Raw genomic sequence first — 25,691 nt, forward strand, 5'->3', positions numbered from 1 at the left:
CCAACCAAAAAAAAAAAAAAAAAAAAAAAACCCAAACAAACAATCCAACAAGCCAACAAGCCAAAATCTTTCCTGTCCTAGGAGACCACCTTAATAGCTGGGACCTCTGTTATCAACTATATGAACTCAATAGATATTTCATGGGCATTTTATGGATATTTTACAGGGCTAGTCCACAGATGACTCTTGTCATAGGAAATTACATTTGTACATATATCAAAAGATAGGGAGGGAGCTAGTGGTCAATAAGGATGTATTAAATAGGGTAAGACCAAGGCATGACTTAAATGGTATGGAATAAATGGTGGAGATGGTACTGCTTTTGGATGGGAAGGCAATAATGAAAGCTCTGAGGAGCTCATCATTCCAATATTCATTTTGCAGTCACCAGCACTTTGTCTAGACAATGCAATGAGGCAAGAACTCGTACTAGGAGAGTCCATTTTGACAGGTAGTCAAGGAGATTTTAGTGTGAGGGAAGCGGAGGCAGTTCCTAACTTTATCAGTCAGGAAATTTTACTTGACTCAGTAACTGCTGAATAAGTATGATGTTTCATGCTCTAATTATGCCTGCAGTCTCTTGTGAACCTCAGAAAGGTGCTGCATCTGTGCCTATCAAGTCATGTTAACTGTCTGAAAGAGACAGTAGTGTGGTTTTGATAGATGTAGGAACTGGTCTTGTCTTAATAAGCTAAACAAAATTAACTGAATCGAGACTCTTTAAAAAATGGGGCTGATTTAAAAGAATAACTCTGAGATAAATGAGAGAAATTGAACAAAAAGGTTTTGGATCAGAATAACATTACCAAAAGGCATCGAACAAGGTATTTTATATATAAATTGTAGCTCCTGGGCTCAAGCAGCTTTGCTGTAAGCTCTGCTGGTGTGTCCCCACTGCTTGTAGCACCCCATGAGCAGTATATGCTCAGCTCTGAGCAGGACCAACTGCACTGTGGGTCACACCTTGGCACCTGAACCTGCTGGGCATTCAAGGCATGGCTCTGAAGCTGTGGGGTGGATGAATGGGAGTGTCATGCACATTGTCAAGCTGCCTGTTCTCAGACTGCCTGCTTGTGAAAACCTCTGATAAGGGCTCCATACTATTCTCATCAGAGACAGCCAGAAGATAGTTAAGTGTATAAAGCTGGTGGTGATTTTGAGTGTAGCTCTATAAAGACTGTTGGACCTAGTGTCTACTTCTTTGATGCTTCCTCACTAATTATGGAATATAAAAGAAGCAGGATGGTAAGGTTTTGAGCAGACTGCAGAAAATTTAACAAGATGGCTCTGCCCTGTCAGTATCCCATATATAGACTCATGTATCACTCTAGACAGAGCAGAATACTTCTCTAGGTGAGACTACTAAAAAAAAGTATTGAAAAAAGATTTTTCAATAAATTAGCCTGCATTTACCTCTATCATGAAACAATGAGTTGAGTTTAACACAATTCTTTTTGGATAAAAAGAGGATTACATTTCAGAGATCAATCATCTGACTGTGGAGCAGTTGGTTGTGCTACCATTTTTTCCATAAAAACAGATCTGGAACAAAATCTTCTCTTGATCTGATTGGTGTATACATTAAAAAATAATAATTAAATAAAATAAATTTAAAAATTGTGTGATCTGTAACTTGCAAATCCTGTTGTCAGCCACGCGATTAGAATTAGAAGAATATGCCTGGAAAGATCAGGATGGCCTGCAAACCACCAGTGTATATGACATGAGGTAGGAAATACAGACTCATTCTGCTGCTCCCTGGGTAAAAGGAGAGCTCCCAGGAATGTTGGCAGATGATAAGCAGATATGCCAGAACACTAATCCTTCAGGGCAAATCATCTCAATGCGACACTTCGACTAACATGTTGCTGTGAACAGGACCTGGAGATGGTAAGAATACACTTTCTTTATTAGATTTGATAAGTATTGGATGAGATTAATTAATTACAGAGAAAAACTTCTATATCCCCCATGGAACTTGACTGTTAAATATAGAACTTAACATGCCATGTTATCTTCTTAAATATCCTCTAAGAATTTATCTGAATTTTTCTGAGAAAAACTTTGCGTGCTGGGGTGGGAAGAGGAAGATGGAATTTTGAACCAATTTATTGAGATACGGACACTACTAATGTGAATTTTAGAGTAATTCTCTAGGAAGAGAGGAAGTTGGGACCAATAGTTTATGTACATATGTTAAAGTCAATTATCTGAAGCTAAATGCAAATTTCATGAGAATATTGTTGAAAAAGACTAGCTTGTGCTACAAGCTATAAAAACCCAAATAAGGCAGTGGCAGAGATGTCTTTCCTTTTTCCTTATCCTGTTCTTGCCTTCAAAAACTAATATATGCAATGCACTAGGGAAACAAACATTCCATGTCTCTACATAGGGAATGTGAAAAATGGACTTTCATACACACGAAGTCTTCTTTTACCAGCAATAGTTTTTGTTCCACACATAGAATAAATTAACTTAATCCCTTGGAAAGATCCTCAAAAAGCCAACTGAGAGAGGTAGATAAATGTCCAACCTGTAATCCAAATAGGCAATACTGAACGAGAAGTCAAGGTACACAATGCACACACCTATTTCCACAGCAAATATTGAGTAACTCTCTAGTGACATTTGGAATGCAATTTCCTTCACACATTTAAGCAGTCAAGTGACTCCAGTTACAGAACAGGTGAGTGACGTAAAAAGGCTTAGAAGTGTAGAAAGCAAAGGGACAACAGGTGGCAAAAGAGTCAGAGAAGGACAGGGAGGTGGATGGAAGGGAAATTAGGGTTGCTAGTGTGATATAATATTAGGATGCAAATGACTCAGAAAGAGAGGTTAGATGGCATGTGCCTTAGCTGACCCTCTGTCTGTCACAGAGTTTGAGAGGTGTCATGATGCAGGCAGATTATCATACCTTTCATGTGTGACTCTTAGACACTAAAAATGGAAAGTACAACTAAACTAAGCCTTGATTGAACTTCGTGTTACTATTTGCTATCTATCTTAAGCTGTAAAGACTGTTTCACTCAATCACTGCTTTATCAAGCATGCAGGCATAATCTTTGCATTCTGCGTTGATGTTGACAACTATCTGATGCTCATTTCGGGATTTTTCCAGCCAGCCTCTGACATCCTGGAACAGGGTGACCTCTAGGGGCCTCCAGGCAGAGCTGGAACAGGACGAGAACGTCTGTGCTCTGCCCTGCATTCTGCCTTCCACGTTTGCAAACCTTGGATTTGCCTATTAATGCCCCAAGTCTGATATATGCTGAATCATACATTCCCAGAAGTATTTTCTTGTCTTATAAAAGTCGACCCAGACAACTAGAATAAAATGCTTCACCAGACTTCTTCCTCTCATGAAAAAGTTTGTATCTTTTTCAGCTTGCAGTTTCTTTTAAGGTTTTCAAAGATTTAAAAGTCATGAAGAAAGTAATCGAAAAATTTAGTTCATCAGAACTCACCAAGTGAAAGTTCCTTTTTGAAGAAGAGAACTAGTTCAAGTTAATGTTATACTGTCAATGAAACACTGCCTATTTACTTAGGAGGCACATAACTGATGTCCAGATTATCGTAGCCCTAGGAGTCTTTGCAATCCATGCAGCCCCACTGGCATACATCAGCTGTGGCTGTTTTAAACTTAACTATGGATCAATTATTTTCTCAAGGTCAATGACCTTTGCAGTAATTCCCACCTAGGAGGCAGTCTGACTACACAGAGCTTTATAGAGGCTGATTCTAATCTTTGAGATATGGCACCAAACTGTAAGTACATGAGAAATGAAATATACTTTCATTTATATGAATTGATGAATGATATTTCCCAAATATAAATAAGGGATGTTTCTAGACTCAACAAGAACTAAGTAGGTCTCAAAACAATGTTTACTATTTGACTTTTCTGGATATATGTAGCTTGGTGGCACGTGCAGATTGATTGTTGCTATGAAATACCATCAGCACTGTAAACATTCAGCATGTTAATCACAAATGTGGATTAATATTCTCTTATTTTAAAAAATAGGAAAACTATTTTAAATATGGAGTATTGGTTTTGGTTGGTAGGGTGGGGTTTTGGTAGCAGGCACACCAGAGAGCTGGCTCCTGTTAGAAGCTACTGGAAGATCTGCTAGCTCCAATTCTGGCCTCCTCTTTGACCAAAGCTGAGTAGAAAGGGAAGCTGGATGTGCCTCTCTGAGTAGTATATTCAAGAAGAGGAAAACAAGCCTGCAAAAAGACCTGCAGTGTGGAGGAGAGGGGAGATGAGAGCAGTGCTGAAGCACAGATAACAAGGTTGGTGAGGAAAAGGGTTCCACTACAGCCCCTGGTGAGATCCGAGGCAGCCCATGGAGGACCACAATGGGGAGATGTGGATCTGCAGCCATGGAGGACCATGGTGGGTCAGATGTGGATCTGCAGCCCATGAAGAATCATATTGGATCTGCAGTGGGTCTGCAGCTATGGAAGACTATGGTGATATAAATTTGTCAGAGTTTTAGCCAATAACTAGGTGTCAGATGGTGCTATTTCCCTACTACTCTCCCAGTGGAAGATAAAAAAAGGGAATAAAGGCAAGAGACATTTAAGTCCATCCTCACACTTGCTTCACCCTTAACAAGCATTGTTTATAATAACATCAACTCTAAGTGTGTTTGACTACTAAAAAAATCAGTTGGGACTGAAAAAGGAAATAGTTGTTGGTTTTTTCTTACTGTGAGAAAATTTCTCACAGTATACAACTTTGTCTTTATGTCTTCAGAAATGTCAACATAGAAAGCCTTGACATGGGACTCTTGCCGAGGCAGCTAAACCAAAAAGAAAAATATATATATAATAAAGTGCAAAGCTCAAGGGAGGTTGAGGGAGGGAGTCAACTTCCCCACCCTCAGCGGGCAGAGCAGCTCCAGCCCTCTGAGGACGGCTCTGACCTAGCATGGGAGGAGCGAGAGCAGACGGGCTCAGCCCAACCCCCGGCACTGCGGGAGGGCGAGGGTCGGACCGGCGGTTCGCTCAGGCGGACCCGGCAGATGCAGTAATTTCCCTCACAGAAGACAACTTAGCTCTGGTGTCCACTCGTTCCAAAGCCACGGCCAAGAATAATGTGGCAACTCAGCCTGAGCTGCCCGGATACACACGGCGGTTTAGCTGTCAGGATGCAAGGAACGTCTGAGGCTGTGGCTCGCACCAGAGGAAAGCGGTCACAGTCGGTGTGCACTGCGTCCGGGTGAATGACGCTCAGGCTGGTGGTGGAACTGAAAGAGAAGGTGTAGAGACTGAGGGGTATTTGTGAATGTGAAAGGGAGATAGATCGGTGGACCTTGCTGGCCTCGAGGCACAGGCAGCAGGTGGAGGAGCCACAAGAAGCAGAGGACCCCCTGCCCTCCCGTCACTAGGCAGAAGGAGGCAACCAAAGAGTGTAGGCAACAGGTGGCAGGACCCCAGATGTTGCAGGAGGCGAACTTCGTAGCGATGATAGACTCTGAATGAGGACAGGATCAGTAGAGAACCGGCCTCGACCAGCACGGCTGCTGACCTGCTTCAGGATGAGCCATTTGCCGGTCTCAGGCCCCACCTTTTATTGGCCCTTGATCTTTGAGCATGCGCACTTGGGCCATTAACTGGGCCTTAACTGGGCACAGGTGAGGCTGAGCACCGACTGAGCTCATTACTCGGCAGGTCCTGCCACCTGTTGCCTACAAAAGAGACGGGGGTGAATGAAAACAGAACCTTCCCCAGGTCAGCAGGCGAGTCCTGTCCCAGCCTTCCTCACCCTCCCAGGTGCCCCAGCTCTGGTTTATTTTTATCTAATTTTTTAATCACAGTCTGCTTCCCTTTCACTGGTTCTCAACTTAAGTGTGAAAGATGCAGGGTAGCTTCCCCTGCTTCGGTTTTCATGAAAGGCAATGCTTTATGAACCCCCAGTTCTTTTAGTGACCCCCAAGGCTTGGCAGAATGCCAATATATGGTACTCACAACACTTTGCGTAAAACATATAAGGTTATTTGACTACTAGACAGTTAAAACAAACAAACAAACAAACAAAACCAACCTAAAACCACTTCTGCACTTCAGACTCAGACAAGACCATGCATTGTCAGGTCAATACAAACCCTAAAGCCTTTTGATACTAATGGGAAAAAAAATGATGCTTTACAATGACGGAGATTATAAGGAAATGAAAACTGTTAGTACAGACAGTGGTCAGGTAATCAGAAGGAGTGAAATGAAGATAAACTGATAGCAAAAACAATATCAGAAAACAGGATCAGGCCATTATCTGTCATGGAGCATGAGTGAAGTGAATAAACTGAATTGAAAGAAATGTGAAGTCTACTAGAGAAACACAGAAAGCTTTCTAACACATGATGGGAAGGAACCTTGACAAAAAGGTAGTCTGGCATCATTGCTAGGTGTTAGATGGATTTATTAAGCTCTTTGTGGCTGAAACATGATGAACTACAAGCAATCTCATTCTCATTCTCTTTTAGATAGCAATGACAGAGATGTCTGGAGTTCTGTTTTCTCATCCTCATCCTCACTACTGACCACAGCACAACCTCAAAATCATTGGTGTGTTGGTGAGTTTGCATCTTGGAGAGAGGTAATTAAAGATTTATTTTGATATTTCTGTCTTAGCCATACAGACATGGATCTGTGAGCTCAAAGTTTCCAGCAGTGTGTTAAGTTCACAGCTAGCTCATTTTTCTCTTTGGAAGCAAAGTCCATATTACAACAGTTGTTTCTACACACACTGACGGGGGAACACGTTCCATACTCAGCACTTCCTATGAAACCTCAAGAGCTCCGAAACAGGCTCTCCTTTGATAGCTTTGTAGATGAAAGGAGCCCAGATTTTTGCAGACCACCAACCTCAGTGCCTGGGCATAGCCATGCTCTGCATGCCATGCCTGACCAAGCAGTTGACAGTCAGCACCCCCCATATTGCTCTCTTCTTGACAATGGTCCTCCAAGGCCACCACAGTAATGGTTAGATCTCTGTATTTCTTAAATTTACCTTTTAGGCAAAACCTAAGACAGACATTAGATATCCAGAGACCAAACTATGGAGAACATAGACTGTAAACTCCTGAAAATTACAAAGAAGCCTCCATGTCCTTCCCAAACCATATGTTCCTCCCTCTGCCTCATTTCCACTCTGAAATGGACTTGGAGCAGAGCATGCCCTCCCACTCCCAAATGAATTAGTGCTCTGCTGGCAGAAGATAAAAATATAAGCAGAAACAAACCAAGTGTGCTGATACCCTCAAGTGCTCTCTGGACCTCTGTCATTCAAAATATCTCTGAGCTTTTTCAGTATGGACATGGTTTCTCCATAGTTGCTTCCAGAGATTTTCTTCACCTGAACATATCCAAGTCACTTCTGAATGCATGTAATCCTTTAGCTGGAAGTAACAAGGTGTTCCACAGCTTAACTGGATACTTTGTTAGGTACCCAGTGTCTTTATGCTTTTGAATACCTCACCTTCAGGTATGTTTCATTTGATTTAAATACACACACACACACACAATCTCTAATCTTCTGCCCTCTGCACTCTTCTGTTCTTTTAGTGTCAGTGTCAGTTAGAACATCAATCCCTGCCAAGCTTCTCCACGCTGTGTTGATTTTAGAATTCTGTTCTGTATTCCCACTTGGTTCCCTTTGGGTTTGTTTAATTAGTCCTCCTAGGGAAGCCCTTCCAAGCAACTTGATTGTAGGTTATTATATTAGAATAATAATTCCTTCCAAATTCTGTTTGTCTCTTTTTATTTTCTTTTTTGCTCCCACTGTTGAGAAATGAGTGGATATTTTAATACAGTTTTGAAGCACATATGGAAGGCCTTGTTCCTGAATGGTAATTGTCAGCTCAGACTCTTTTCCACCACACATATAGTTAAGTATTTGTAACTGTACTAAGTTTTATATGCTATTTAATGAACCTCTTTGAGAAGTATCATGAAAGCTGTCTGCATTCCAATTACTGCCTGAAATAGAGTTATTTCACTGGGACACAATGTGTACCCTCATGCTGAAACCACTTCAGCTTCTTTTATCAATAGTTTCAGTGGCAAAGAACAAAAAAATTCTCTTTCATTCTGTGTCTTTGAAAATTACATCAAATTACCTGATTGACATGGTTCCTTCTTCTATCACACATTAAAGTAACATAGAAGAGATAAGTGGGTAAGTAGCTGGGAACAACAGGTACCATGACGTAAGTACTGAAAACCTATAAGCCAAAAATGTGCTCAAAGGCTAATGATGAAATAGTAAAAAGAGAAACATGTAAACGAGTCCTGATGCTGCGTATGCAAGGGAACATAGGCTGTTTATTCTCTACATAATGACAAGGTTACAAAGACACATTACAGAAGAAAATGACCAAGAGGTTCAAACTGCGTAGATCCCTCAGGTCACTTTGTTTTCTCGGGAAAGCCTCACTCTTCCTCTCCTATCTTCTTGCCATGAATCTCCCGACTCTTTGCTCGGAGCTTGTTGACCTGTGACTCTGCAATGTCAGCCCGCTCCTCGGCTTCCTCCAGCTCGTGCTGGATCTTGCGGAACTTGGAGAGGTTGACACTGGACAACTCCTCCTGTACAGGGAGAGGGAGTTGGTGGTGAGGAGCTCAAGGTTGGAGTTTCACTCCTCACATCTGCAGAGCTGTTGCTCTTCCCTGGGGCAAGGCCCAGACCTCCATCCCACCCACACCACTGCTTATACAAAAACCTCACAAAGATCTCCTCATCCTCCCCTATTCAGGTCGTGAAAAACATCATGGTCAAAAATCAAATTATGCTTTGGATTTGCCATTTGTGTACTTATTCTCCCACTACTTGATGTCAAAAAAGCAGTAGGACATATTAGCTTGAGAAAGACCTCGAAGCCTTCTGCTGCTGACCAGCAGCAGAGACTCATGAACTTCTCAGTCAGTGGATGTGCCCCTGGGTATGTTTAGTTTGACCTCCTGTGTAAAAACAACTGCTGAACCTCACTCAATTCATCCCAATTGATCCTTGACTCCAGGCTGCCCAGAACGCAGCAAGGCCTCAAGACACATAATAGCAAAGTGATGTGTCCAAGACTATTGTGTTTTGAGAGTTTGCTCCATTCTCCTTTCCTGGGATTCATACGCATGTTGAGGACCATGCTGCCCAGGTGACTCTTGCCCAGTCTCCAAGCAATACTTACAGCCTCCTCAGCTTGTCTCTTGTAGGATTTCACCTTCATTTGCAGCTTGTCCACCAGATCCTGCAGCCTGAGAATATTCTTCCGGTCTTCCTCAGACTAGAGGGGTTGGCAAACAGGAAATGAAAATTAATTGTTGGCTCTGCATCATGTGAGGTTAACAACTGCCCTTGAGGACGGTGCGTGAACACTTGGACTTGCTGTGAGTAAACTCGGTCAGGCCAAGGAGTCCTCCTGCCTTACCTGGTAGGTCAGCTCCTTCACCCTCCTCTCGTACTTGCGCACACCCTTCACGGCTTCAGCGCTGCGCTTCTGCTCAGCATCAACCTCCCCTTCCAGCTCCCGCACCTGCAATGACAAGTCCACTTTGGAGCTTCCCTGATGGCTGCTCACCTGACATGGCTGCTCACGCATTAACAAAAGCCCTACGCACCCTGGCCTCCAGCTTCTGGATTTGCTTCTTGCCTCCCTTCAGAGCCAACTGCTCAGCCTCATCCAGACGAAGCTGCAGATCCTTCACTGTCTGGTCCAGGTTCTTCTTCATCCTCTCCAGGTGGGCGCTGGTGTCCTGCTCCTTCTTCAGCTCTTCTGCCATCATGGCTGCCTGATGAGAGCAAAAGAGCCAGAGCCATTTTGGGGCTAGAGACATTTTAGGGGGAAGGCACTTATCTGAAGCAGTGCAAAGAACCCCCAGCTCACATCTGTGATGGCCTTCTTGGCCTTCTCTTCAGCATTGCGGGCTTCCTGGATCATATCTTCCATTTCCCCTTGGATTTGGGTAATGTCTGTTTCCAGCTTCTTCTTGGTGTTGATCAAGCTGGTGTTCTGTTTAACAATGAAGGAGAAGGTTCTTACTTTTAGCCTTAATGTATTCACATAAATAGTTGCAATGCTAAGCATTGTTTATGCAAGTTTTTTATGCAAGAATCCTCTTAATATCCACAGCCACCAATCAGATGTGGAGGACTGACTAGATTGGCTTTTCAAGCACAAACAAAGCAATCCCAAGATGCTAGCAGTATTGTTCGGTGTTACTCTTTGTTGATGTGTTACTCCTGAAACTTGCCTGACCTGGGTATGAAGGAGCTGCACACGTTCAGTGGCATCCAGAAGCTCCTGTTCAGCCAATTTCCTTGACCGCTCTGTCTGCTCCAGGGCTGCCCGCAGCTCCTCAACTTCAGCCTGCAGCAGGTTTGCTCTGCGCTCCACCATGGCCACCTGCTCCTTCAGGTCCTCCTGTGCCCTGATAGCATCGTCCAGGTGTATCTGTGTATCCTGTAAAAGAGACAAGAGCAGCCACAAGGATGCAGTGGGTGCCCAGAATGTCAGGAATAAAATTTCTCTTTCTCTTGGTTTGCTGGACATACCTTGAGCACTCCCTGTACGTTCCTCAGGTTCTTTTGTGCCTCTGCAGCCTGGCGGTTGGCGTGACTGAGTTGGATCTCCATTTCATTCAGGTCTCCTTCCATCTTCTTCTTCAGACGCAGCGCTTCATTCCTGCTCCTGATCTCAGCATCCAGGGTGCTCTGCATGGACTCCACAACTCGGAGGTGGTTTCTCTTCATCTGGTCAATCTCCTCATCTTTCTCTGCTATCTTCCTGTCAATCTCAGACTTCACCTGGTTGAGCTCAAGCTGGAGGCGCATGATCTTCCCCTCTTCATGTTCAAGGGAGGCCTAGAAATGTCAGCACGAACAGTGACTTAAACTACTGCTTCCTTTTTAACTAATCTTTTATGCCGTAATTCATGAAATTTAGGCTTCCTTTCCTGCCATCTTGATGGATATCTCCCATCCTCTCAGTTTGGACACCATTTATTAGAAGTTTGAGTACCTCAGCTTCCTCCAGGGAGGCCTGGAGTTCAGATTTCTCCTGCTCAATCTGCTTCTTGACTTTCTCCAGCTCATGAATCGCCTTTCCTCCCTCAGCAATCTGCTCCGTGAGGTCAGAAATCTCCTCTGGGGGAGCAAAGACCAATGTCATGGTCAGGCAGAGAGATGGGTGGGAAGGGCCCTGCCACACCAAGGTGACAGGCATCTCTGCAGACCTGTGGCCACAGAGCCGTGTGGAGTGCTGGGTAGTGGTGGTCAGTGAGAAGGCCCTGCCAGCAGCAGAGGGCCAGGGACTTACGCTGCAAGTTCTTGTTCTCACGCTTCAGCGTCTCCAGGTGGTCCAAGGACTCCTCATAGGCATTCTTCATCTTAAAGAGCTCTGTGCTGAGCGAGCGAGACTCCTTCTGGGAGGCTTCCAGCTCAGCCTGCGTTTCCTCATACTTCTGCTTCCATTCTGCCAGGATCTGAAGAGAAATGGGGCGTGAGTATGGAGGTGACTATCAGGAGGGGAGGCTCTGCCCAGGAGCCCCAGGGCTGAAGCCCAAAAGACCTTGTCAAAGTTCCTCTGCTTCTTATCCAGAGCTGCGCAGGCAGCATTTGATCTCTCCACATCAATCATCAAGTCCTCCACTTCATTCTGCAGCCTCTGCTTTGTCTTTTCCAGGGAAGCACATTTGGCATTGACGGCTTCAACATGTTCCTCTGCATCCTGCAGGCGCTGTGCCAGCTTCTTCCTGGGGGGAGGTAAACACAGCTCTAGATGAGAGCTTAGTGGAGACCTAGTTCTGTACACATCAGCTGAGGGTGGCTGACCACTTTGAGAGCTTTGAGCCTAGTTTTGTATGAGTGGTTTCTCTGTTGAAAGGCTGCATGAAGCCAAAAGGGTCCTGCCACCTTCTATTTGGTATGTCTGAGATTTTCTAGCCCAGAAGACAATGGCTCTCCTTCCAATCTCCAGTCTCACTCCTCTCTCCTCTAGCAAAAAAACCGCAGTCCCATCCCCACTCTGAGTGACTCCAACTTCTGATTTCCCCGTCTCAGTCTTTTTCAGCTCTTTGACATCCCACTCCCCGCATACTTGGCCTCCTCCAGCTCCTCTGTGCGCTGAATAGCGTCTGTCTCATATTTGGTTCTCCACTGGGCCACTTCACTGTTGGCCTTGGACAGGGCACGCTGCAGCTCCCCCTTGGCCTCCTGCTCCTCCTCGTACTGTTCCCGCAGCAAGTCACAGTCGTGGCGAGCAGACTGGAGGGCATGGGCCAGGGCGTTCTTGGCCTGTGGGGACACTGGGTTTAGTAACCTGAATCTTTGTCCAGAAATGCCTCTTGAAACTTAGGGTGAAAATCTAATTAGGCAAATGTACAGCCGGGAACTGATGCAGCCATTACCAGTGGGTTCCAGAGGATCAGAATGTGTTGGTGACAGGTGCTTTGGGGACAGTCTGGAGTCAGTCAGTCTGCTGTTTGGGTAATATTTTGATATATGTGTCTGAATCTTGCCTTACAGAGTATCATCAGAAATTATAACAGCCTTGGGGTGACTTCCTCCAAAACTAAATTCACTTTCTTTCCTTCCCTCCATAGCTTATGTGTTTGGCTATGTGCATTATTGCTGTTTCGTCCATATTGAATGTGTTTGGTGGAAGGGTATGGAGCTCATCTTGGATGAGACATGATTTTCCAGAAGCTTTTAGGGTCACTGTAGAATGTGGGCAGTACTGTAGAAAGTACTTGCAGACCTTTATTTCTTCTTCTAGATGCCTCTTGAGTTCCTCAATCTGCTGGGTAAATCCTTGCTTGCCCCTGGACAGCTGAGAAATCAGAGCATCTTTTTCCTCCACCTGGCGTGAAAATTCACCTTTGAATGGTAAAGTGAAATATGTTTACAAGGCTGTTAATAATATGACAATTTCTGCCTGCAAAGTCATGGAGCCAGGAGTAGCCTGGAAGGGTTACACCACTTGTCACTTTGCAGCCAGCAGTTTGCTTTTGATATGAATGTCCTCCTGTTGCACCTCAGTAATGAGGATGTCTCACCTGATTCTGTCTGCAGACGAGCTCGTTGCGCATTGAGGTCATTGATCATGCGCTGATTCTGCTCCTCCTTAGTTTTAATCTCATTCAGTTGGTCTTCCAGGGTGCGGCACATCTTCTCCAGATTTGCCTGGGAAGCAAACACAAGGAAGGAAAGGAGATGAACACCTGGACTCTGCCATAGCCTCACAGAAGGGATTTTTTAATGAGAGTGTGGCTGGTAAATGCATCCTGTGTGTCACCCTCTGGCCCTGTGAGAATGTTCTGCTACAATTCAATACCTTAGCTTTGGAGACAGACTCCATATTACTGGCCAGGTCGTCAATCTCCATCTTCAGCTCACTCTTCTCCTTCTCCAGCTTCTGCTTCACCCGTTGCAGGTTGTCAATCTGCTCCCCAAGCTCAGCCGTGCTGTCTGCGTGCTTCTTCCGCAGGGCGGCAGCCGTGGCTTCGTGCTGCAGCGTGGCCTCTTCCAGGTCACGGCGCATCTTCTGAAATTCTACCTCACGCTTCTTGTTCATCTCAATCTGAGCTGAGGTAGCTCCTCCTGCTTCTTCCAGGCGCTCACTGATCTCCTCCAGCTCCCTGGAGAGGTCAGCTCGCTGCTTCTCTGCTTTTGCCCGCGATGTTCGCTCTGCTTCAATTTCCTCCTCCAGTTCCTCAATACGAGCCTGGGGAACATTGGGAACAACCCTTCACACCCACACCTTTGTCCCAGTTGATGGCTTTTGAATGGGTAGAAAGAAGGAAAAGAGACTCACCTGCAGCTCCTTGATCTTCTTCTGGAATTGCATGCCCAGGGCTTGCTCATCCTCAATTTTGCTCTGGATCTGGCTGATTTCAAAGTCTTTCCTTTGGGCAAAGCAAATCCTGTTAGTGCCTGAACAAAACCACCCAAGCGCACCAGCCCAGCACTCAGGTGTCCCACAGCCACACTTACTTCTTCAGTCTCTCATCCAGCTGCTGTTTATCATTTTCCAGATCCATTATGCTGTCCTGGGCCATCTTCAGGTCTCCTTCCAGTTTCCTCTTGGCTCTCTCAAGGTCCATGCGCAGTTTCTTTTCTTGCTCCAGGGACCCTTCCAGCTACAACAAACAAGACCATCCATGTTCTACCAGCCAGGTCGAACTCCACACCTGTCCTGTTCTTGCTCTATGCCTGTGTGCTTACATCATCCACTTGCTGCTCCAGCTTGGTCTTTGCTTTGGTCAGAGTATTGACTTTGTCCTCTTCTGCTTGCAGGTCATCCAGTGTCTGCTGATGGGCCTCTTGGAGGGCTTTCTTCTCTTTTGTCAGCTTGGCAATGGTCTCATCCAGGGCTGCCATCTCCTCTGTGAGGTTTTTCACCTGTTGATTATAAGAAAGTGACAGATGTCTCTGTAGAAGGCTTGACTGCTGCTTCAATGGAATTTTCATTTCATAGTGCTTAGCCAGCAGGTTGATTTTTATTTGGGCTTCCTGTCTAGCCCACAATCATGCTATGGATGTGCTGCATACCAAGCTCATTCTGAGAATAGCATGTTGATATGGGATGCATCTTTCCCTTCACCCTTTATGTTAATCTCTGGGAATGTACCTTGTTTTCAGTTGCATGCTTTTCCTTCTCAACTTTGGCCAGTGTTAGCTCAAGGTCATCAATATCTTTCTTCAGCTCTGAACATTCATCCTCCAGTTTCCTCTTCTTGGCTGTCAGCTCAGCATTAATTTCCTCCTCATCCTCAGCCCTTTCAGTCACCTCCTTAATTTTGGCTTCCAGCTGGATTTTGGTTTTGATGAGCTGGTCACATCTTTCTTCAGCATCAGCCAAGCTGTCTGCTTCCTGGTGGGGAGACAAAGGATTTTGTGGGTTGGAATATTTTTAATATATTGCTTTGTCTTTTGTATGGTGAGCGGGAATGTGCTAAAATGGTGGCTGAGCCTGGCCTTCTGCTCCAGCAACAGGAAGACCTTGCCTGTTGTTCTCTGGGAAACCTTGTCATCTGGTATCAACATTGATTCCAAAGTGAGTTTTTTAAAAATGTCTCACAGAGAGGGTAACGATTATAATGTGTTGTGCACCCACAAGCATGAAAGATCAGAGGTCAGTTCAATTACTTCTTTCAGCAGGATCAGGGGCTTAGAGTATTCAGTAACTTCTTTGTAATTGTTATCATGAACCTCATAATATTTGAGGAGTAAAGTTACTGTGAGAGTAATTAATGGTGGGAAATGGTGCTTTGTTTGGTGTCAAGAAACTGCCTTTTCCTAACTGAGTTAGAATTATCTCTGCTTCTGAAGTGCCTCCTAATGTAGCTGTAAGGAGGAAAATGGGTCCTTCTCAGCTTTGCCTATACCCTGTTAGACTGCTAACACCACCTGGAAAGTAGAGGAGATGGTGATGCTTTGCTTCCTGCTCAGAGCTCTCTTCCGTGCATTAGATGTTCTCTAGAGTTACATGACTCTTTCCCCAGACAACAGGAGTGCTGAGGCTCACGTGGGGCTGCCATGAGACTAACCATGCCCCTGCCAGAGCCATTTTACTCGTTGCTTTTGTGATTTAGGCTTTTTTCCATTGCATGTTTGTCAGCTTCCTGCAAATCTCTGCTTGGGATAAGAAGCATTCAACTGCCTATGGTTCTTTCCCCAGGCACAAATGAATGGTGATAAACTCACAGCCTGCACTTGGAGCTGCAGGTCATTTTTCTCCTGCAGCAGGACCACCATTTTCTCCTCCAACTCCTTCCTTTTTGCCTCAGACTTTGCAAGCTCTTCCTTGGTTTTCTCAAACTCTTCCTTCATGTTGGCCATTTCCTTCTCAGATTCTGCACTCTTCAGCAAGGGCTTGATCTTGAAGAACAGCTTCATCCAGGGCCAGTGCTTGACGTTCATGAAAGCCCTAACATTGTACTGGATGCAGAAGATGGACTCCCTGAAATGAAATTCACATGGCTATTACATAGCTGCTATGTGAGAAATTCCCTTGTCAAGTAGCTTGAGAACAAACCATGTGTGAGGAATGCCTACCTTCTCTCCACCATCCTCTGGTACTCCACTCTCATCAGGAAGCCCCTGCACCTGGCTTGAGTCATGGTAATGATTTCTCCTAGCTTCTCATCTCTCATCTCCTCTAGGAGTCCCAGCAGCCCAGCTTTGAAGAACACCTTGAGAACAAAATGTTGCAGCATGTCATTTTCTGGTTGTACAGAATAGGGTTACAGAATCTTTCAGGATCCTGAAGTAGAACTTAATGGCCCTGACCAGCTTCACCTCGGACTGCTTCCCAAACCCTTGCCCACAGCTCTACAAACTTCCTATAATCTCAGCCCTAAGATATGTGGTGTGAATTATGAGTTCCAGTTCAGTCACAGCCTCAGCCACATCTACCTGGTGTGTTCTATCATGAGCTGTGGTCTTACTTCCTGGCTTGATGTTAGACCAGTCTCATTGTGGATCTGTCCAGGAATGAATGAATAGTAGTTGGGCCTTGTTAGTCTACCTCTATCTGACCCTGACGTAGGTTTTATGACTTCACTTCAGACCTTCCTTATTGTCACAAACCTGCCTGTTAATCTGAACTCTTGAATGAAACTGACTACCATTCCAGAGTCTTACTCACTTAGCTTGCTTGGGTACTGTGGGGCTTAGCTCTTGCTAACTGAGGACCCAACCCAACCAGATGTGTTACTGTGCTGTGCTTTCTGTCCCTGACAGAGCAGTCTGCCCTTTCCATTCCCTGACAAACTTCTAATAAAAGTCTTGTTTCTACCTTGGTGTGACCGAATCTGTATTGGGTGTGGTCCACATCAATGGACCCAAGGAGCTTTTCTGAAGCCTTCTTGCTGTCCATGAACTGTCCTTCTGGGACAGCACTTGCATTAAGCACTCTGTATCTGCAGAAGAAAACAGAACATGAAGAAATCCCCTTCACCAAAACCACCACTATAAATGAACCACACATTCTTCTCAGACTTTCTCACTGAACCAGTCTCATCTATAGTGACAAGCTGATCCTTTCAGAACAGAATATGGAGAATGTTTTTACTATTAACTCTAGGTGCAAGAAAATCCTGATATCAGCAATGTCACATAATTGTGAGCTGGTTGATGAAATCTATCTGTATTACTCAGGCTTTTCAGCTTGGTCTGAATGGGAAGAAATTATCTCTGGTCTGAATAGGGAGAAAGGGGTAGTGCTATTACCTCTGTTTGAAATCAGCATACAGGACTCTGCTGGGAAAGCCTTTCCGGCAAATTCTGATCCCTTCCAGCACTCCGTTACAGCGCAGCTGATGCAGCACCAGCTCATGTTCCATGGCACCTGAAAAACATCACCATTAGTGACCAACCCCTTGCTTGATACTCAGGAAAAAAGCTTCTCTGGCTTGAGTCTTCCTCCTATTGGATTTCCTTACCAGGTGTTTTTGTTTCATTTGGGATGATGCACCGCACAAAGTGGGGGTGAGTGCTTCTCAGGTTAGCCATCAGCTTGTTTAAATTCTCCTGTGAGATCATGAAATTTAGTTTATATTATTAAGGATAAACACTGGAAGCTTAGGAGTGGATATATCAAACTAAGTGTTTTAGGATGCAGATCTGTCTTCTCTAAAACATCCTGCGGAAGTTCCAAATTGAAATTTGAAGCTGAAGGCTCACAGACTTTTGGTTTTCAAATTCTTTTTCAGAATAATAGTTAGTATTATTTTCCTTGAACTCCTTATACAAATATGGAGCTGCCATGTCACAGCTTTCCTTCCAGATGGTATTTCTTGTGGTATTCAGTTGGACATTTTAAACAGATGACATGTTTTCTTAGCAAAGTATGACTAGCATCTGATTTGGCAGCTAAATAATTTCTTACATAATGGAAGAAATCTTTGTACACCCAATACAAGCAGCCTTTTTAGAAGCATTTAAAGTCAATTGTTCCACATCAGCCATATGTAACCTTAAAAACACAACTGAAAACAGACCGAAAAATTCAATTAATTGATGTAATTTATCATTCACTCTCTCTGCCTATGGAAATGAAAACAATGTCTTCCAGTATTACAGCCTCAGAATTCCAAGTGATTTTGGTTTTGTTTTTTTGTTTTGTTTTGGGGTTTTTTGTTTGTTGGTTTGGGTTTTTTGTTTGTTTGCTTTTTGTTTTTTGTTTTTTTCTTTTACTATTTCATTATTTTCAAATTCTACAATACGTTCACACCAAAAATCTTCATATATACATAGAGCATGTATGGGAAATATTTCTTAAGTCTCCAAAGTAGACTTTAAGGAAGTTATCTGATTTAATATTCACTCTATCTACTTAGGTGAACTTCCTAATTTGGAGATTTTTGTAGAATATTCGGAGAAGGTGATAGCAAAACTAAGGAAGAGGGAATAAATCTGCCAAAATACAAGGATGTAGTATCAATAAATAGGAAAAAAAGCCTCAAAAAATTGACAGGAGGCTGACAGTATCATTGTGTCTCATAAAATAAAAAGAAGACCATGCACACATTATTGTAGAGATTTTACAGTGTTCTGAGTAACTGTAATTTCCAAGGATGGAAAGGGGAGGATTCTCAAGGAGAACAAGAGGTCTAATCAAGACTGAAACAAACCATGCAGGTTCAAAGTAAAATTGCTTCCAGTCTTCTAAGAGATAGTGAATTCTGTCCTTACCCGGAAAAGAGCTGAGACAGTCTGGAAAGAAGAACCCTTCTTCTTGCCACCCTTTTTGCCACCACCACCACCAGCCTCTGCAAATGGAAGAAAAGAAAAAGCATTAAAATTCAGATTTTGCATACTGAACACTAATGAACATGAAACTACTTAAAATGTTTAGTAATTAATGTTTGAATTCTGTGTCAGCATTGTCCCACACAGAATTTACAATTCTCACAGAGCTGACCTGCATCTGCTCCACCATAGTTGGCAAAAAGTAAGGCCAGTGTCTTGAGAGATGATTTCTGATACAACCCAATGACAGTTTCATTCAGAGGGTCCTTGTTCTTCTCCAGCCAGCCAGTGATGTTGTAGTCCACTGTGCCAGCATAGTGCACCAGGGAGAAGTGGGCCTCAGCCTTGCCTTTGGCAGGCTTGGGTTTCTGGAAGTTGTTGGACTTGCCCAGATGCTGGTCATAGAGCTTGTTCTTGAAAGAGGTGTCTGTTGCCTTGGGGAACATGCACTCCTCTTCCAGGATGGAGAAGATGCCCATGGGCTGGAAGGTACCAGAAGAAGTGACAGAGAAAGACGACAATGATGTGAATGGTGTGAAGCATGAGATCTGAACATCAGAGGTACCAATGTGTTGCTGGTAGTGTCTCAGGCTGAATAAAAATCTAATTTCATCAGGAGTTGTTCTCAGCTATGGAGGCTTATTCCTGCCTTCCATTACTTTCCTGCATCCTGTCTTCATAGAAGTGGCAAGAACATCTGTCCAGTTCAGATTAGAATTGGGGGCAAAAGTGGAGAGATGTTTTAAACAGAAAAATTATTGAGAAACTTGCTACAATAGCTCCCACTTGTTGCATTACATAATTTATCTATCCCAGACTAAAATAAAGGTCAGTACGAAATATTTTAACTGAAAATAAATGTCTGGCTGTGTGTTCTTTCTGAGTGGAATGTCGCTCAGAAACACCACAGAATCCCAAAATACACTTGAGTGGAAAGGTTACCTTCTCAATCAGCTCAATGCAGGCAGCCAGGTCCATCCCAAAGTCAATGAACTCCCATTCAATTCCCTCCTTCTTGTACTCTTCCTGCTCCAGCACGAACATGTGGTGGTTGAAGAACTGTTGCAGTTTCTCATTGGTGAAGTTGATGCACAGCTGTTCAAAGCTGTTGAACTGCCCAAAGCAAGGAGAGGTGCACTGTTTCTCAATGTGTGGCAAGTATCACACGGTTCTGCTAGCATACTCCTAAAGCTGTTTAAGGTTCCCCAGCAGAAACACCACTCCTAACTGTGCTGTAACAGCATCTGTTTCCTCACCAGCCGGTGAGGAAACTCTAAATCCATTCTAAAATTTACTGTTCTTGAAGGATTTAATTATTATTACTTTTGAAATCAAGCTAAAGTAACTTTTTTTTTTTTTCTGTACTACGCAAAAAACTTTCTATAACCTTAGCTGCAGCATCAGCATCAGGGTAGGTGTCTCAGCTCTCTCCTGCCAGAGAATGGAAACCTCCTCAGTGTCCTACCCAAGACATTTTCTGCCCACACATTCACAAACAGGGGGCTTCTCTGCTCTGGCATAGAAGTCCTAGAATCATCACAGCAATCACAATAAAATAAATGCTGTGAATGATCCCACAGCACTGCCCCTTCCTTCACTCTTATTGAGCATCCAACCTTTGGCCCACATATGTGTCAACCTTAGTCCTAGAGCTGTATTCTTCTTTGGAAAACTTAAGACCTTTGCAAGCTCTATTGTCCACCTGTTGACAGCAACTGGAATCAAAGTGCTTTCTAATAAAGCCTTTTGATGACATGTCTGTGACAGAGAAGAGGGAAGGGTTGCTAGAAAGCTGCTGAGGAGGAGGCTACATTTCTGAATCATCTTGAAAAGAAGTTTGTTTCTGAGTCTTCATGACCCCTCTTGGCCCTCCCTTGACTATGGTGCCAAATCCTTGTTCCTTACATCAAAGATCTCAAAGCCAGCAATGTCCAGGACACCAATGAAGTACTGTCTGGGTTGTTTGGTATCCAGCTGTTGGTTGATGCGAACAACCATCCACAGGAACATCTTTTCAAAGACAGCTTTTGCCAGGGCACCAACTGAATTGTTCACCTAAAGCAGAGAAGAAAGGAGTAGGGTTATTGCAGGGCCAAAAAAATATTCATGTACTCTTTCAAGCCATTTATTTTCAATCTCCAAATTTTACCTGTGACACATTTTGACCTTTCGTCACATATTCATTTCCAACCTTGACTCGGGGATAACACAGGGCTTTGAGCAGCTCAGCTGAGTTCAGGCCCATAAGGTAGGCAGCCTTGTCAGCAACTTTAGTGGGAGAGAGAGGAAAAGAAGCATTTACCTTTCAACAGTGGCTAGAACTTGGTCAGTGTGAGCAACTCTGCTGTTCATGTTATAGAAATGGAAAAGTGTTGGTCTGGTCTCATGCACAAGGTCATGGGAGGAATGTAAATTCCACAAGCGAGCAATGGCCACGTTTGAAACAAGAATGAACGTGGCTTGGGTAAGAATAGTTTGAATCTACAAGTTCCCAGAATAATCCCAAAAGCCTCTGCAAACATATCAGGGCTTTATTTCCCTAAAAAATGTGTTTGTACATCTGGTGACCTAGTGGTTGAAGGCTTTACAAAATGAAATATACCCTATTTTGAAGCAAGAATTCTGCCTTTCAGATGGTATGTGGTTAGTGAGAATAAAATTATGGTATTTCTCATGATCAGGAAAGCACCTCTTCAGTGAACAAAGGTGCTTTTCCTCACTGTATATGTGGTGACTCAGCCAACAACGGCCTATCTTTGAAGGCAAGCATGACATCTTTGCAGGGGGAGAAGTTCTTTGAAGAAATAATTTGCTGAATCTGCAGATACCTTCTGTGCCATCAGGCTCTGCCTGCTCCTCTCGCTGTTTCTGCTTGAACTTCAAGTTCCCATAGTGCATGACAGCCCCTGTCAGCTTGTAGATGGCTGTCTTTTCATCAGCACTGAAACCCAGGATGTCAATAGCACTCTGCAATTGAAAGAAGGAAGTAAAAACTATGCCTAACTCCCTTAACAACCTCATTAACAACATCATCTCTAAGTACTTACATCTGTAGCCATCAGCTCCTCCTGGTCATCAATACTGGGAACAGTGACCTCACCTTGACTCACATAGTGGAAGTCATAAGGGTTGGTGGTGATGAGGAGCATGTCTGAAAGGAGAGGGAGGAAAGGCACAGGCTTAGTTTTCCCAAGGAGGCAATAGAGAGAACTGTTACTCAATGATCATGCTTGAAAAGACATAATAATTTTTCCTACCAATTAGCTCTGGCTTCTTGTTGGACATGATCTGATAAAATATGTGATAGCTTCTTTCTGCCGGGAGCTGGAAAGTGACTCTGGACTTCTCCAGCAGATCTGGCAAGGACAGCAGGAAGAGTCAGACACAAGACTGTACGTAAAGGTGGGAATTTAGGAAGGAATGGGGTCAGGCTATGGGGTCTCTTACAAGTTTCAATGTCAGCAGAAGCCAATTTGCCAGTAGCTCCAAAGTGGATTCTGATGAATTTGCCCTGTTCAGGAGAAGATGCAGTGTTTCAGCCTGGATGGGTTCTTTTGTCATCTGCTTCATGTGGAATACTACTAGAGCCCTTCACTTATCTCTTCATGAGAGGAAGAGATTTTGTCCAAAGCCACAACTTACAAAGCGTGAGGAATTGTCGTTCCTCACGGTCTTGGCGTTTCCAAAGGCCTCCAGCAGTGGGTTGGCGCTGATGATTTGATCCTCAAGCGTTCCCTACAGAAGGTTAATGATTGCTGTTATCCTTTCCAAAAAACCAAAAACATGTCAGAAACAGAGGAAAGCATTGATTCAAGCCAGTATCTAATAATTAATAGTTTAATTCTCAGGCATTCCCTACAGGATGATTTTTCACTTAAGTGTTTATCTGAAATAGCACATACATGCCAAGTGTGCAGTCTTTTCCTTCTGACTCACCTGCATTTTGCCAGGCGTGTCCTCCTTCTTCTTCTCCCCACTCGCTGCAATTGTTGCAAAGTACTGGATGACACGCTTTGTGTTCACAGTCTTCCCTGCACCAGATTCTCCGCTGTGAAACCAAAGAGAGAAGCAGAGAGTGTGTGATCAGGCTGGAGGTCCCCTGGCACTGGGCAGCCCCACAGGGACCTGAACAGGGAGGTACTTACGTGATCAGGATCGACTGGTTCTCACGATCTGTGAAAGGGGCAGAATCAAAGAGATTACTAACATGCATGGTGAACATCTTGAATAAAAATACTCCTGGGATTTTTTGAAGGTACATTATCAGTAGTAAGGTAATCCCTTTCATAATCCTATTTGCTTTCACATAGGTAGTATGTAGTAGTGTAGTGTAGTGTAGTATAGTGTAATTGTGTTTGAACTTTTTTATATTTTCTAGTTGTATCAGGGAAGCTGACACATCAACACATATAGATTCCTGGTGTAGTATGCATACTTCTTTTTTGGAAATTCTCTTTATGTCAAATTGCTCATTTTCTTTATCAAATGATCCCAAGTAACGATAATTTTTGTAGATATATTGATTAGGCTATCTTAACCTAAAGTGAACTGGAACAAGTGCTTCCAATAAACGTTATAACATGGAAACAAACACTCCTGGTCAGTCCATAGGCCCTTCTTTGATTTGATAATTGCAGAAAGAAAATCACATAAAATGACAAGCCTGTAGTAAAGTAACCTTTTACTAGAATACTCTTTCATACTCCAGGACTAGATTTGATGTTTTTGTGTGTAATATCTTAGGTTCAATTTGGTTCCCTCAATTTTTTCAGGTTGCATTTTTAGCCCTACTCAGTCCTTTTTGTCTTGCTTCAACTTCTATTATCCGTTCTGCCCTGGTTTTAAATTATGCACGGTGCAAAAGAAAAAATGTGATGTGGAGTGTGATTTTCCATGTCCTGTTCTCTTGTCTATTTCTCTTCTTCATGTTATGCATAATTTTACAAAGTCTCACAAACCATTTGTCTAGAGTTACCAAACCGGATCGTAGAATCATAGGCTGGCTAGGGTTGGAAGGGACCTTAAAGAGCACCTAGTTCCAAACCAGGTTGCTACAAGCCCCATCCAGCCTGGCCTTGAACTCTTACAGGGATGGGGCAGCCACAGCTTCTCTGAGCAACCTGGGCCAGTGTCTCACTACCATCACAGCAAAGCGTTTCTTTCTAAGATTCCCAAATATTTTTGATGGAAAATTCTAAACTTAAATGTTAGAAACATGATCTCAATGATGGTGTCTAGTAAAGAGCAAATATCCAGTTATGAAAGGACATCCATCTTCCTTATACCATTAAACTGAACTTTATTGCAGTGAAGGCTCTCTTTCTCTTCTGTGTTAACAGCCAAATAATTAAAAAAACAAAACCAAAACCAAAACAAAAAAACCCCAAAAAAACCCAACAACAAAAAAACCTCCAAACTCACCAGTGAGCATGAACTGATAGGCATTGTCAGAGATGGAGAAGATGTGTGGAGGGGCCTCCTGGCGCTTCTTGCCTCGATAGGCCAACACCACCTCCGGGTTGTACACGGGCAGCCACTTGTAGGGGTTGACAGTGACACAGAAGAGACCCGAGTAGGTCTGTGAGGAAAGGAGACAGCCCGTTGGCTCCACTTAGCCTGGCAGAGCAGTTCCTCCAAGCTGCCCAAAGGGAGACTGTGGCTGGTACTTACGTAGATCATCCAGGCTGCATAACGCTCTTTGAGGTTGTACAGCACAGCGGGTTCATGGAGGTGGGTCATCATGGCCATGTCCTCGATTTTATCATACTTGGGAGGGTTCATGGAGAAGACTTGATCTTCCTTCACAGTCATAGTCTGTCAGATGAGGATTAAGATGATGCATGTCAACTAAGAACTGAGACTGGGAATTACACACAGTTTTGAACCTTGTTTCTTACTCACCTCCCCAGCCTCAGTCTTGACAGTGACCTTCCCTGATTCTCTGCTCTGAATTGTGGCTTTCACAAAGGATTCTTTAGGATGCACCACAAAGACTGATGACTTTGCATCAAAAGGCTTGTTCTGGGCCTCAATTCTCTCCTTTTCTGGTTTTCGGAGGTAAGGAGCTGCCTCCCCAAAGGCAGCCATGTCAGCGTCTGCAGACATGGTTGTACTTATATAGGAGGCCCAGTTGGGAGACTCTTCTGTAGGAAAGAAGAAATGTTGAGTTAGTGAGTGAACAGTTTTATATGGAGGAGAGGAAATCTCTCGCACTTCAAAGCTCTTCAAATATTTAATTAGATATGACGTCAAAAGCTGGATATAAACTTCCCAGTCTTGGCTGAAAAGATGTGTAGACTTTCGTGATATTAATCCTTAGACACTTAGTTATTTAACAAAGCACAGAAAAGTTCTTCAGTGTTGCAGCACAGCTTAGCAGTATTACTTCAACTTTGGTAACTCCAGTGAATTTGGATATTGCTGTAGTAGAGATTTTACATTAAATAAATCACTGGGATTTTTTTTCTCAAATGCTACCTGAGAGTCTCTGAGAGACTGTCTGTTAATGAGTAGTGGCTTTTCACTGGAAAATTTGCTTTCCATGGACAATTCATTTTGCAATATGACAGATACAAATTTCATTATTGCCTGTCCTGATTTCTAGAAATCTTAAAGAGTTGGATTTCTTGTTATTTCTTAAAAAGTGGTAAATTTTGATATTAATTCTGGTGGCAGAGGCAGGAATTCAGTCCATGCTGCTTGAAAACTAGCAGCTCATTTTGTGTGTAGATATCCAGAGCTAATATATAAATTTAATAAAAAAATACTGCCTTCAAACTTGAAATAAAATCACTGTTGACAGAAATAGTTCTGGAAAAAAATGGATATCCAACGCTTATAATAAACTAAATGGAATAAAAAGGTATATGCTTTGTCAAGAAGTTCACAGGAGCCATACACTTACCTTGAAATTTTCTGTCAAGACTGGGAACAGCACTCC

General features: G+C 43.5%; 1 protein-coding gene and 1 long non-coding RNA gene across 19 annotated transcripts in view; one reads left to right on the plus strand and one right to left on the minus strand.

The window, feature by feature from the left end:
• The first annotated feature begins 1,719 nt into the window (after positions 1-1,719).
• LOC139805576 (uncharacterized) overlaps positions 1,720-25,691 on the plus strand; it is a 103,521-nt gene continuing 79,549 nt past the window's right edge. For 7 of the 18 annotated variants that reach the window (XR_011729885.1, XR_011729876.1, XR_011729882.1 and 4 more), the window contains exons 1-2: positions 1,726-1,890; positions 6,489-6,601. This is a non-coding gene — a long non-coding RNA (uncharacterized lncRNA). Of the gene's footprint in view, positions 1,891-3,118; positions 3,766-6,488; positions 6,602-12,773; positions 12,884-14,863; positions 15,054-15,677; positions 24,809-25,691 lie in introns of those variants that run through there. The other 11 variants (XR_011729874.1, XR_011729870.1, XR_011729877.1 and 8 more) reach the window with 9 other exon arrangements.
• LOC139805568 (myosin heavy chain, skeletal muscle, adult) lies at positions 8,309-24,871 on the minus strand. The gene is made up of 38 exons (XM_071764092.1): positions 24,653-24,871; positions 24,422-24,565; positions 24,173-24,329; positions 22,897-22,924; positions 22,688-22,799; positions 22,394-22,486; positions 22,199-22,262; positions 22,009-22,107; positions 21,799-21,902; positions 21,580-21,718; positions 20,901-21,019; positions 20,657-20,806; positions 19,694-19,864; positions 18,924-19,233; positions 18,695-18,771; positions 17,443-17,530; positions 17,231-17,348; positions 16,797-16,920; positions 16,055-16,191; positions 15,704-15,959; positions 14,628-14,870; positions 14,222-14,398; positions 13,991-14,136; positions 13,812-13,902; positions 13,332-13,721; positions 13,054-13,180; positions 12,756-12,874; positions 12,096-12,292; positions 11,568-11,751; positions 11,316-11,481; positions 11,019-11,143; positions 10,553-10,861; positions 10,257-10,460; positions 9,885-10,010; positions 9,619-9,789; positions 9,429-9,533; positions 9,189-9,284; positions 8,309-8,592 (listed from the first exon to the last, which is right to left on the minus strand). The coding sequence occupies exons 1-38, from the start codon at positions 24,854-24,856 to the stop codon at positions 8,437-8,439; spliced, it is 5,826 nt and encodes a 1,941-aa protein (XP_071620193.1). The 5' UTR covers positions 24,857-24,871; the 3' UTR covers positions 8,309-8,436.

The sequence above is a fragment of the Heliangelus exortis genome, chromosome 20 (assembly GCF_036169615.1).
Source record: "Heliangelus exortis chromosome 20, bHelExo1.hap1, whole genome shotgun sequence".
In the NCBI taxonomy this organism is placed as follows: Eukaryota; Metazoa; Chordata; class Aves; order Apodiformes; family Trochilidae; genus Heliangelus; species Heliangelus exortis.